The sequence below is a fragment of the Delphinus delphis genome, chromosome 6 (assembly GCF_949987515.2).
Source record: "Delphinus delphis chromosome 6, mDelDel1.2, whole genome shotgun sequence".
Classification (NCBI taxonomy): Eukaryota; Metazoa; Chordata; class Mammalia; order Artiodactyla; family Delphinidae; genus Delphinus; species Delphinus delphis.
In genome coordinates this window covers 33,483,016-33,495,880 of record NC_082688.1, presented here as the reverse complement: position 1 = coordinate 33,495,880, position 12,865 = coordinate 33,483,016, and the positions used below count along the sequence as shown (strand labels likewise).

Genomic DNA, 12,865 nt, shown 5'->3' with positions numbered 1-12,865 from the left:
GAGATGATGGTACTTGGGTCCTTGGTGGCAGCAGTGAAGATGGACAGAAGTGATGGATTAGGATAGGATTTGACAGTAGAGTATGCAGGACTAGCACAGAACTTCTCAGAGAATATTTCATTGATCTCATAATAAAATTGCCCTAAGACGGGCTTCATTCAATTGTTCAACTGATATTATTTATTGAGTGTGTACTATGTGCCAGGCACGTTTGCAGGTGCTGGGGATACAGCAGAGAATAATATACAACTCCGCTCCCTCCCTATTCTCATGGAGCTCACATTTGAATGGGGGGCAGCAGCTGTGACAGTGATTAGGAAGTGGATGGGAGGCACTACAGTAGTCATTATGGCTGAACATCGATTCCTGGTTCTTTCTCTCCTGGGCACATAGTAGGACTGCTCTTTCCTGCCCCACTGAACCCAGGCATGGAGAATTAACATGATAGGGCTGATGAAATATGAGTGGAAGTGACATGTGGCAGTTTGGAGTGGAAGCTTTAAAAGTCACTTGCCATACACTCTTTCCCGTTGCCACAAAAACTGTCCCAGAAGGTGCCCCACCAGCTGTGTCCTGGAGTGAGGATGCTATGGGCGGAAGCTACAATGGATCCTCTATGAACAAGTGCTATGATGAGTGAAGTCTCTGTTGTTTTAATCCACTGAGTTTTGTTGCTGTTGTTGTTACCACAGCAAAACCTAGCACACCCTGTTCTCTCTCACTGTTCACCCTCTGAGGGACATTACATCCAAACACGATCCTGGCTCATATTTTAGAAAAGTAAGCCCAGTAAGTCAAACGTAAGACCAAGAGTCTGCGGACATGCGTCATGGAGAAGACGACAACCCACCGTGTGCATTTAATTTTGCCCATCAGACTGCAGTCCTCGAGGGAGCCTGAGCACAGCACACAACAGGCCCCCCGTAAATGCTGAAGGAGCACCGGGATGACACACCGTTTCCAAAGAGGTGGGTTGGTTGGAATTCCCCCAGAAAAAAGAGGGAATGCTTCTGTGGGTGCCACAGCCTGTGTTTCTGCCAACATGGACATGGGGGAAAATCATCAAAATTTAAAGGTAGTCTTTGCAATACTGGCCTCTTCTGACCACTTGTGTCTTGCTAAAGCCATTCCAGTTCTTGAGCAGACAATTTTCCAGCTGTTCTGCTCCAAGGCACTTGAAAATTCCTAGTAAACAGCCCACCCCCTGCAGAGCACTTGGACAGGTAGAGACCAGAGAATTTCTTGCCTCAGGGCTGTCCCCTGGTGCAACGGCTCTGTATCTTTTGCTCTGTGTCCTGAGGGGCCTCCGGATCCCAAGTACCTCCTGAAGACACTAGGGAAGCCAGTAAGGAAGCTGAAATAAACTGCAGTCTCCCATGGACCTAAGATGCCTTCTGAGGCAAGATGTTCCAGAAACCTGGCTGTGGCTGGCAGAGCTGTCTGTCCATACATGGGGTCCACAATGCTGACTGCAGCTGGGACCCTTGCCAGAAGGAGGTTGTCTGCAGGCATCTTTAAAACATCTCTTTGGCATATCATTCCAATTAAATCTCATCTAGCATTCTCATTTTAATAACTTAATCTGGAACTTACACCTTGCCTCCTCTCCCAAAGGGGCTGAGGCAGCACAAAATAAAAGCCCAAACACAACAGGACAATTAAAAATAAAGACAAACGATCAGAAGGCGAGATAATCCTCCAGGAACCTGAGAAAAGATGGTTATTGTGGCTGAGTGTTGAATTTGGCTCCAACTTTCTGGCAGCCAAGGTTAAAAAGAAAACAGAGTGGCTTATTCAGTTATGATTGCTTGACTGAAGGAAGGAAGGAGATACAAGTTCATGGCAGGTGGTGGTGGGGAAGCACAGCCCATTTCCTGGCACTAAAGTCTGTGAGGATCTATCCTGTGGATCTTTATCTCAGGGGCATTAAGTCACAAACTGAACAATAGCCTTTTATAGAAGATGCTGAATCATTCTTCAATTGGCAGTTTTAGCCCCGTAATTGGGCCCTTGATAAAAGGTGAGGGTGTAATATTAAATTAAACTGCAGCTTGGCAAAGACATTTCTTGGAGAAGCCGGCTTAATGGGCCCAGACAGATGGGTTGAATTCGGACATATGGAGGCATGGGGAGAGAGTTCTAGGTGGAGGGAACAATTTATTCAATAAATATTTACCGAGCACTTACTGTGAGCCAGACCCTGCCAGTGGGTGCTGGGGACACACGGATGGCCTTGGCCTCTGAGGAGGTCACAGACTAGGAGGGGCCAGGTGCACAGACAAATAATTACCACTGTTGTGACCAGATGAGAGGGCCAACAGGGTGAGGCGGGGGCCTAGACAAAGGCATCCAAGGCAGCCCGCTGTTCCAAATGCTCCTGGAGAAGACGCTTCTGACTGACTCTTGAAGGTCAAGTAGGAATTTTTTACATGAAGACAGGGTATTGGGGTGGGAAGGAGGGTGTTCTGGGTAGAGGAGGACAGCAAATGCAGAGGCGTGGGGGAGAGCGTGTGATGTTTTGGAGACGTGCCATTAATAAGGGGAGCTGAGCACAGGGAGTGAGGGAGGGGCCGAGAGATGAGGCAGGGGAGGCAAATGAGGCCAGGTCACTGGGTCATCGAGGTCCCCTTGAACTGCTAAGGAGTGAGGGCTTCATCCTCTAGCTGATGGCGAGGATTTTTTTTTTTTTTTTTTACATCTTTATTGGAGTATAATTGCTTTACAATGGTGTGCTAGTCTGCTCCATAACAAAGTGAATCAGCTATACATATACATATGTTCCCATATCTCTTCCCTCTTGCGTCTCCCTCCCTCTCCCCCTCCCTATCCCACCCCTCCAGGCGGTCACAAAGCACCTAGCTGATCTCCCTGTGCTATGCGGCTGCTTCCCACTAGCTATCTACCTTACGTTTGGTAGTGTATATATGTCCATGCCTCTCTCTCGCTTTGTCACAGCTCACCCTTCCCCCTCCCCATATCCTCAAGTCCATTCTCTAGTAGGTCTGTGTCTTTATTCCTGTCTTACCCCTAGGTTCTTCATGACATTTTTTTGATGGCGAGGATTTTAAACAGCAGAATGGCATGGTCAGAATATCAGATGGTGTAGTCCTCTCCTGGGAGGAGTTAGTCAGGCTCACTGGGGTGGCTCTCAGCTAATGAACCCACCCGAAGTCCTTGCAGAGTCCCACTACCCTGTCTGGGGCGTGGTCTGCATCCGGGTGTGGCCTGAGGACAGCCATCCAGAACCCCATGGATGACTATGGATGAGAGACCTGTCCCACTGTTCAGGGCTGGTGGCGATGACCCATCACTTGGAATGTGACCTTGGCATCAAAGCCTTGGGCCACCAGGCTGCCCGTGTGCAGCCCAGAGAGCAGGGTTCACCTTGACCCTTAGCATGCCCCTCACCCTGGGCATTCTCTTGTCTCTTTTTTTCAAAATAAATAGTGTGAGATGGAGCTTGGACAAGCTTTATGAAGATACCAGACGTTCCTGAAAGTGTCTGCTTTAGGATTGGATTTTTTTCAGAGCAGCTGTAGAGGGAGGCAGAAGATAAGAGTTAAAATTATTTAAAACTCTATGTATTTGCCTCTTCCAATATCCATTTCCATAGAAACATAACTGAAATAAGATGCCAGTTTCAGAGCCAAGGGCGGTCCATGACTTCCAGACACCCCATTTGCTTGAAAAAGCACGGTCAAAGCATGGAATATGGAGGAAAGGCTGAAATCCTCCTCTGTCCCACACTGCCCTTTACTTGGTCACTGCCCAAATGGCCAGAAAGGCACAGAATCCAGAACGCAGGCGGCTCTTGAGGCGGGCTGTCAGGCAGCCGGTGTGGACAGCCTGCTGCCATTTCTGTAAGTGAACGTCACACATGTACGGAGCTCCCGTGGGTGACCGACTTGCACGTGATTCTGTCTCTGCTGCCACCTGTCTGGGAAGCGGATGGGGGGAGGCTCAGGGAGCAGAGGCAGCCTCAGGATGCTGCCTCAGTGGCTGCCTGGGGCTCTCTGGGGGTTCAACATTGGTGGCCTTTAGTGCTGTCCGCCATCTCCTCTCCATTTCAAAACCATTTCAGAATGGTCAAGTGGAGGCGTAAGTGGTGGCCTGGTAGAGAAGAAAAGCTTGGGAAAAAGCAAAGAATCCTTCCACCTAGATTCACAGGCTGTCTTCACACCATCAGTATGCACTGCTTTCACTCCAGGGGAAATTATCTCAAATTATTTTCCTTAAAAGCAAAAAAAAACCACCAAAAACAAAAACCCACATGGGTGTGTGTGTATATGCACACATACACAGTGTCAATTCTTGGTTTTCATCTTACTTGATCTAAAAGTAGCGTTTGACACGCTTCATCAAAACTTCCTCCTTGAGACATTTTCTTCATCTGGTTTCCTAGACACCAGACTCATCTGATTTTCTTTCTGTCTCTATGGTTTCTCCTTCTAGGTCTCCTTTGCTATTTCCCTTCTACCTCCCGGGTCTCCAAACATGGGAATAACTGAGGGTCTGTCCTTGGTCCCTTCTTGTCTCCATTTAAATGCCCCCCAGTGCTCTCACCCAAGGCTTTGTGTCATCTATATGCTGACTGCATCCAACTTTCCATCTCCAGCCCACACCACTCCCTGAACCCCACACCCGTACGTCCAATACCTATTCACCATCGCCACTAGTATTGTAGGTATACAAAAAAGGAGAGTTTTTCCCTTTTCCCAAGAATATAAATTGTATTTTAAAAACCTTTTTAACATACTTGGCAGATTTGTCCACCCCTGGTACCTGTGAAATGCAGACACAGCCATCTTCCCCTCAGACTCCGTAAGGCAGAGGAAGCAAGGTGCGATGCAGGAGTACTGAGGACGGGGCCAAGTCATTGGGTTGAGGGTGAGGGAGCCTGTCGGTCCTTGCCTTGGTCTGGAGCGTTCATCTCTGGAGACCCTCCTTCCTTCCTCAGATTCCTCCCGTGCGGGAACAGCTTTCTCTCCCTTGCTCCTGTCTGTGGGCAGCCCTCTCTCCTGGCTACCCGCTCTGTTACTGACCACTACATCAGAGTCCCCTGCCCTGGCTTCTCCTCTTGTTCCCATCACTGCTTAGTTATTCCTCGGGCTCCAGTCAGGACATCTTCACTCTGACTGTACCCACTCTCTGGGAGACCACACTCATCCCCACAGCTCCCATCCTCAATGTATTAACTGCCCCTCCCCCAAATCTCTATCTACTGGACAAACTGCTCCCTTGTGCTCTAGGACCCTGCATCCAATCTTCTTTCTGTCCAGAAATGAACCCCTCACATGCCCTCCAAAACCCACTCCTCATTCTGCACCTGACCTCGGTGATGAGGTTCGCCATCCACCACCCACTCAGAAATCCGGGCATTGCCCTTGCTGCCTCCCTGCCCTCCTTCCCCCTTAGAGTCAATTAATCACCAAGGCTTGTCACGTCTGCTTCCTTATTATCTCTCCAATCCACCCACTTCTCTCTGTTCCCACTGCAACTGCCCTGCTTTAGGTTGCCATCGGCTCCTGCCTGGATTACTGCAGAAACCATCTCTGAGCCACTGCTGGGCCTTCAGCCTCACCCTTTCATCTGTTCTCACCCTGCCGCCAGGTCAAATCTGATCATGTCACTCCCTGATTAAATGTCTTTCATTTTGAATTTTAAACTCTTCTGCTTAGCACACAAGGTCCCTAATGACCCGGGCTCTGCCTGTGTCATCATTTGTCCTTCCTGTCACCTCCCCAAAGGCACCCTCAGCTTTGGACAGCAGAACCGCTTTGTATATATTTTAAAACCATTTAGGAAAAAAAATGATATACTAACATCACATTTAATGTTGAGAAGCTAGGTGCCTTCCCTCTGAGATCAGAAACTAGGCAAGGTTGTTCTCTCTCACCACTCCTATTCAACATTGTACTGGGAGTACTAGCTAATACAAAAATAAGACAAGAAAGGAAATAAAATGCATATGGATTGGGAAGGAAAAAACAAAATTGTCCTTTTGTCAATGACATGACTGTCTATGTAGAAAGTCCCAAAGAATCAACAAAAACCCTCCTGGAACTAGCAAGCAATTATAACAAGGTTGTAGGATTCAAAAGACTTTTGTAAAAACAAACACAAAAACAAAAACACAACACCATTTATATTAGCACCAAAAACAAAATAAAATACTTAGGTGTAAATCTAACAAAATATATATAAAATCTATATGAGGAAATCTACAAAGCTCTGATGAAAGAAATCAAAGTAGACTGAATCACACAACAATGTAAAGCAATTATACTCCAATAAAGATGTTAAAAAAAACAAAAACAAACAAAGTAGATTGAATCAAAGTAGATTCCATGTTCATGAATAGAAAGACACAATATTGTTAAGATGTCAATTTTCTCCAACTTGATCTACAGAATCAATGCAATCCTAATCAAAATCCCAGCAAGTTACTTTGTGGATATTAACAAACTGATTCTAAAGTTTATATGGAGACTTTTTATAAAAGACCCAGAATAGCCAACACTATATTGAAGAATAAAAGTCAGAGAACTGATATTATTCAACTTATTTGACTTCAAGGCTTACCATAAAACTATGAATCAAGACAGTGTGGGATTAGTGAAAGAACAGACAAATAGGTCAGTGAAACAGAATCAAAGTCCGGAAATAGACCCACACTAATACAGTCAACTCATCTATGACAAAGACACAAACGCAATCCAGTGGGGAAAGGACAGTATTTTCAACAAATGGTGCTGGAACAACTAGACATTTACATGCATAAAAATGAATCTAGACAGTGACCTTGCACCTTTTACAAAAATTAACTCAAACTTGATCATAGACCTAAATGTAAAACACAAAGCTATAAAACTTCTGGAAGATAACAGGAGAAAATCTAGGTGACCATGGGTTTGGCAATGAGTTTTCAGATCACAACATCAAAAACATGGTCCATGAAATAAAAAATTGTTAACTTGGACTACATTAAAGTAAAAAATTTCTGCTCTGCTAAAGACAATGTTAAGGGAATGAAAAGACAAGATACAGATTCAGAGAAATTATTTGCAAAATATATATATGATAAAGTTCTTGTATCCAAAATATACCAAGAGGGAATTCCCTGGCGGTCCAGTGGTTAGGACTTGGTGCTCTCACTGCTGTGGACCTGGGTTCAATCCCTGGTTGGGGAACTAAGATCCCACAAGCTATGCGGTGCGGCCAAAAACAACCACCACAAACAAACAAAATAGACAAAGAATTCTTAAAACTCAACAATAAGAAGACAATCTAATGAAAAAGTGGGCAAAAGATCTGAACATATACCTCACCAAAGAAGAAATACGTGTGGCAAATACTGTAAGTATATGAAAGGATGTTCCACATCATATGTCATTAGGAAATTGTACATTAAAACAACGTGGTACTGCCACACACTTATTAGAATAGCTAAAATCCAAAATACCGACAACACCAAATGATGACGAGGATGGAGCAACAGACACTCCCATTCATTGCTGATGGGAATGCAAAATGGTACAGCCAGTTTGCAAGACAGTTTGGCAAAACTAAACATACTCGTAGAATATGATCCAGCAATCCTGATTCTAGGTATTTACCCAAATTAGTTGAAAACTTATGTCCACAGAAAACCCTACACAAAAATGCTTATAGCAGCTTTATTAATAATTACCCAAACTTGGAAGCAACCAAGATGTCCTTCAGTGGGCAAATAAACTGTGGTGCATCCACACAACAGAATATTATTCATTGATAAGAAGAAATGAGCTATCAAGTCATGAAAAGACATGGAGGAATCTTAAATGCATATTGTTAAGTCAAAGAAGCCAGTCTAAAAAGGCTACATGGTGTATGATTCCAACTATATGACATTCTGGAAAAGGCAAAGCTATGTAGACAGTAAAAGGTCAGTGGCTGCCAGGGGTTGGTAAGCATAGAGGATATTTCAGACAGTGAAACTCTTCTGTATGACACTGTAATGGTAGATACATAATTTTATGCATTGGGCAAAAGCTATAGAATGTACAACACAAAGAGTGAATTCTATGTAAACTATGGATTCTAGCGAATAACAATGTGTCAGTATTGGTTCATCAATTGTAACAAACATACCACATAATGCAAGATGTTAATAATGGGGGAAACTATGGGGTGTGGGGTGGGACATATAGGAACTCTCTATGCTTTCTATTAAATTTTTCTGTAAACCTAAAACTGGTCTAAGAAATAAAGTCTATTAATTAAGCATAAAAACTCCTTTAAAATGATAAACATCATGTATTTAGAACAGTGTCTAGCACATGGCAAGTGCTATATAAATATTTATTATGTACAAATGAATAAATGTGGAGCCGGGATGCCTCCAGTCGGACTCCAGAATCAGAGTTTCATTCCCTGGACACTTGCACTGAGAGAATCTCTTCCACGAGTTATTCTGGAACTCTTCTGTTATTCTCAAACCCTTCATCTTGTTTATTTACTTCCAGCTGCTATCAGAATCTGTGCAATCTAAAGTGACTGTGCTTATTTGCATGTTTACCGTCTGCCCCCCACTAGCTGGTGGGCCCCATGAGCTCAAGGTGTCGCGCTGTTGTGCTCACCTCTGTCTCCCCAGCGAGGTGAGGTCTCCCAGCATGCGGCGGTGCTGGGCTGGGTGGTGCGGGAGAGTGATCTATGTGGCCCAGGAGGGGTGGGTGGGGCAGAAATGCACTCAGCAGGGGTGAACAGCATGCTAAGTGTCCTGACAGGGGATGCCTAGATGCTGGGGACCGGAGTGGGGAAGAGCAGGCGCTTAAATCTGGTGGAGCTCAGGAACCCATTGGCTAATACAGGGGCCTGGAACTGAAGTTCATTTACTTGTCAGAGAAGGTTCTGGAAGCGGGGACAGCATGGGCAAAGGCTTGAAAGTGCAACACAGAGCAAGGCCTGTGACTGGCATCCTGAGGTGTTTAGAGTGTCCAGAACAACCAAAGGCATCCGAGGTAGGTGTGGTCTGAGGGGAGGAGAGAACAGACCACAGAGATCTTTGATCATCTATCCCCCAAGCATAAACTTTCTCTCTCACTGGGGGTTCTGGAGCAAACAGCCCCTTGAGGAGAACTAGGGCCCCTTAGTCCCTGGGCACACTGTTCAACCATCATGCTGAGTCTCACAGAGGAGGGTCTGAGGGAAATCAACTGATAGCTTCGCGATGTTTGGTGGAAAAATGACAATAAACCGACAGGGCTGTGGGTCGACAAATCAAAGGTTCTGCTACCATGGCAACAGAATGACAGGGCAACCCTAAAATTAGAGGAGAAACGAGGATCAGGCCAGGAAAGGTTTAGAGAGAAATCTCCACAGATACTTGGAGGGAAACACAGAGACAAGGTGTGGGGAACTCGAGCCAGGGATGTGGCTCTCCTCCAGCCACCCCCCTTCAAAAGTCTGGATGCCGCGGGCAGGACCCCCTTCCTTCCCAGGCTCAGTTTCCTCATCTACACAGAGAAGCACTTCCGTGGCACCCAGCTGCTCCTCAGTTTGAAAACCATTCCCTGGAAGGTCTGGAATGGGCTTGCGTTGTATGTGCGGAGCCATGGAGAGCAGCAGTACTTACTACAGAGAGCAAGGAAGAAAGGTAATGTGGGTGGTAGCAAACTGTCCCTCATACTTATGGTCTGCACAAGGTCTACCTCCTGTAACGGTCCAGGGGGACAGGCTTCCTGGATTTATTTCCAGAGTCGCCGACTCTAGCCCTGCAGCCTCTCCCACCACAGCCAGATCCCAGGGGATCCTGTGCACGCTCCGCCCCAACCTTAACCTTGAGCGGAGGTGACAGTGCCCTGCCTCGCCGGCTGCCACTGGGCTCAGCATCAACCCAGCGGGGTCTGCTCTCTGCCCATCTGCCCCAGCTCCAGGTCCTAACGTGGGCTCCGCCTGACTCGCCTTTTCTCCTTTCCTGATATCCTGGGCGCTCAGTCTGCCTGTTACCTATTTTTAGGCTTCGTCTGCAAAATGTGAAAACACTTCTTTGCCCAACCCACGTCACAGACCAGTGACCAAGGGTCTGTGGATACACCTGAAAACTATGAAGTGCTGTTGTGTATTGAAAGGCAGGGTGGGGGAGTGGGGGAGACGATAGTTGGTGGTGTGGCCACTAACCTGCTAGGTGACCTTGGGTGCCTTATATAATCTCTCTGGGTTTCTGTTTCCTCATCATTAACATGGAGTTCAGGGTAGCACCTATTCCACAGAGTTATGCTGAGGATTCAGTGAATTAACACACACATCTAGCTACCAGCGTCACCACTGTTATTACTGTTATTAGCATTATTGCTTGTGATTATCACCACCCCAGGCTCTCCCTAGCCAGGGGGCCCGGTTAGCCAGTAACAGCCCTTCCTCCTGTTGACAGCCTGTCTGGATTTCCAAATCCTGGTGGTGGGTGGTGAATTCCCCTGGGATGGAGTTGGGGGCAGGTCTGCTCCTTCGCCAACTGTGCAGATGAGTGATAACCAGATGTCACCTCCCCTCTAGCCACAGCCCGTCTGTGCGAGTGACTTCAGCTGAGCTCCTGCCCCCTTGGCCCATGGGCACAGCCAGCGCAGGTCTGTCCTCTGCCAGGTCTGATTGTGCCTGTCTGGAGTCCCGCTTCCTCCCCGGATGGACACGTAAGGCAGTGAGATGGAGGCGCACAGCCTTAAATCCTTCCCCTAAATCTGCGCTGTCAGGAAACAGCGTTCTCTGCCACTGCTCCAACTGCATAACTTCTTACCGGGCTGAGTGAACCCTCTGCCTGTCTCCAGACAAACGAGGCCCGGCATCTTATTTGCTAGAAAACCCTTCTTGTCCAGAAGGATAAAAACCTCTGTCTTCCATGCATAAAATGACTGTTTCCAGTTTAGTTTTATTGATAAAATTCACACTAAATCCCACAAAAAGATTTCCCTAATAGTGCAGTGAGAGAACTGGAGGAAACTCCAGTTTTCTCAATAGAATCTGCTACACTGTAGGGAAATCGTACTGTACAGCCACTGCCGTTCAGCTGGCTCTTTCCGACAAAGGCATGTTTAACACTTCTAGGAGAAAGTCGACAAAACTACAACTTCTCTAATCTTGAACGTCTCTAACTGGAGCATCCTAGGAAGACCAGTGTGAGTTAAGAGCAAGGCCCAACGCAAGACTACTAAAATATATATTTAACGGTACTTTTATGTAAGGTTCTTCTTTTTGGCAACACATCACTTTGAAGATCCTCTAGTAACTGGAGGAGCTATCAGAGTGTTTATTCCCTACGAGCACTCCTTAGGGAACTCACTTTAAAGGAGAGATTAAAAATGCAATGTAATTTCTAGGCTGATGGATCATATAAATGGGGGCTTCTACAATGTGTAGAGAATATACTGGTTTAAACGACCCAACATTTCCCCTCAATTCTGCATATATTAATACACCTAGACAAATTCTTTCACCATTTTTTTCCAGGAGTGAAGACCTTATATTTGGCCCTCCTGAAATAATATATGTCTCAAATGGAAGGAAACGGAAATAATGAGATGTTCCTGATAGGGAATGTGGACCCATGTGGACCTATGATGATTTCCCCGTAACCACCTCGATTTCTTCTCAAGAAGCGTACCTGGGGCAGTAGAGGAGATGTGCTGCCTTGCCGTCCCCGGGCGGGGCGGGCTGGGAGCAGCATAGGCCTCCGTCCTGCTGGTGCCAGGTGCTTACCTCCATGCTGTACCTCTCCACCGTCCTTCTCAGGGGGTCCACAGCCTGCCAGCAAATCAGGATGCACAGGTCAATCAGCAGCATGCCGCCAACGATCACGAGCAGTTTCTGGTCCTTGATGATCTGCAGAGAGGGCAGGGGCAGAAGGGACGTGAGAGGGCCTCCCAAACAGCAGCCGAGGCGCCAGGTCAGGTGGGTGACTGAATGGCGTCACCCCCAGGTTGAAAATTTCCTCAGACTCCCCATCGCCCACAGGATAAATCCAGCCAAGCACCTTTGCTTGGCATTCAAGACCTTTCATGAGCTTTGCTTGTCCATGCCCCAAACACACACATATACTTAGTTAAATTTGAGGACTCCCAGGTTCTGGCCCTGCTGTGATTTTCACCCCAGGCCTTTGTGGGTGCTGGCTCTTTTGTCTGGAACACTCTTCTTTCTATGTGGCAAATAATCCTTAGAGACCCAGATTCATTTCGCCTCCTCCATGAAGCCTCCCTAACTCCCACAGCAGAACTAACTACTCCCATAGCACTCTGTTCCCAGACTTAATCATACTTAATAAGTTCAATACTTATACTTATGAATAGTAATAGTCATAACTACAAGAAGGAGAATAAATACAAATGCTAACATTTAGTGAACACTTACACTGTGCCTACCTCTAGGTTGATTGTTTTACATACAGCATCTCATACAAAGGCAAATACCATTATTATTCCCAATTTTCAGATGAAAAAGCTGAGGCTAGTGCTGGGGGCCAAGTAACTTGCTCAGTGGAATATAGATACTAAGAGGTGAAGCCTAGATTCGAACCAAGCTCCTCCTCTCTCCAGAGTGCACACCCTCAAACATTTACAGCACCTACCAGGCTCTACAGTGACCAGATGCTATATTAAGTTGTATACACATCTGCCCTCCTCAGTAAACTGGGGAACCCCTGACAAAAGGGAAGCCTGTTTTATTTATTTGTTTGCCCTCAGCACCTAGCAGGGCCTGGCATGCAGTCGATACTTAGAAGTTTGCCTGGTTGAATTGAGATGAAGGAATATATAAAGAAGAAATATAATTCCCATCCCACTTTGCAGCTTGGGGTATCTTTATTACACTGTGAAGGTCCCACCCCACTTTATGTCCG

At 46.3% G+C, this 12,865-nt stretch overlaps 1 protein-coding gene across 1 annotated transcript in view; it reads right to left on the bottom strand.

The window, feature by feature from the left end:
* GABBR2 (gamma-aminobutyric acid type B receptor subunit 2) overlaps positions 1 to 12,865 on the bottom strand; it is a 366,358-nt gene that overhangs the window by 42,446 nt on the left and 311,047 nt on the right. The window contains exon 13 of the mRNA XM_060014449.1: positions 11,731 to 11,853. Coding sequence (XP_059870432.1) covers positions 11,731 to 11,853 — 123 coding nt within the window. The remainder of the gene's footprint in view (positions 1 to 11,730; positions 11,854 to 12,865) is intronic.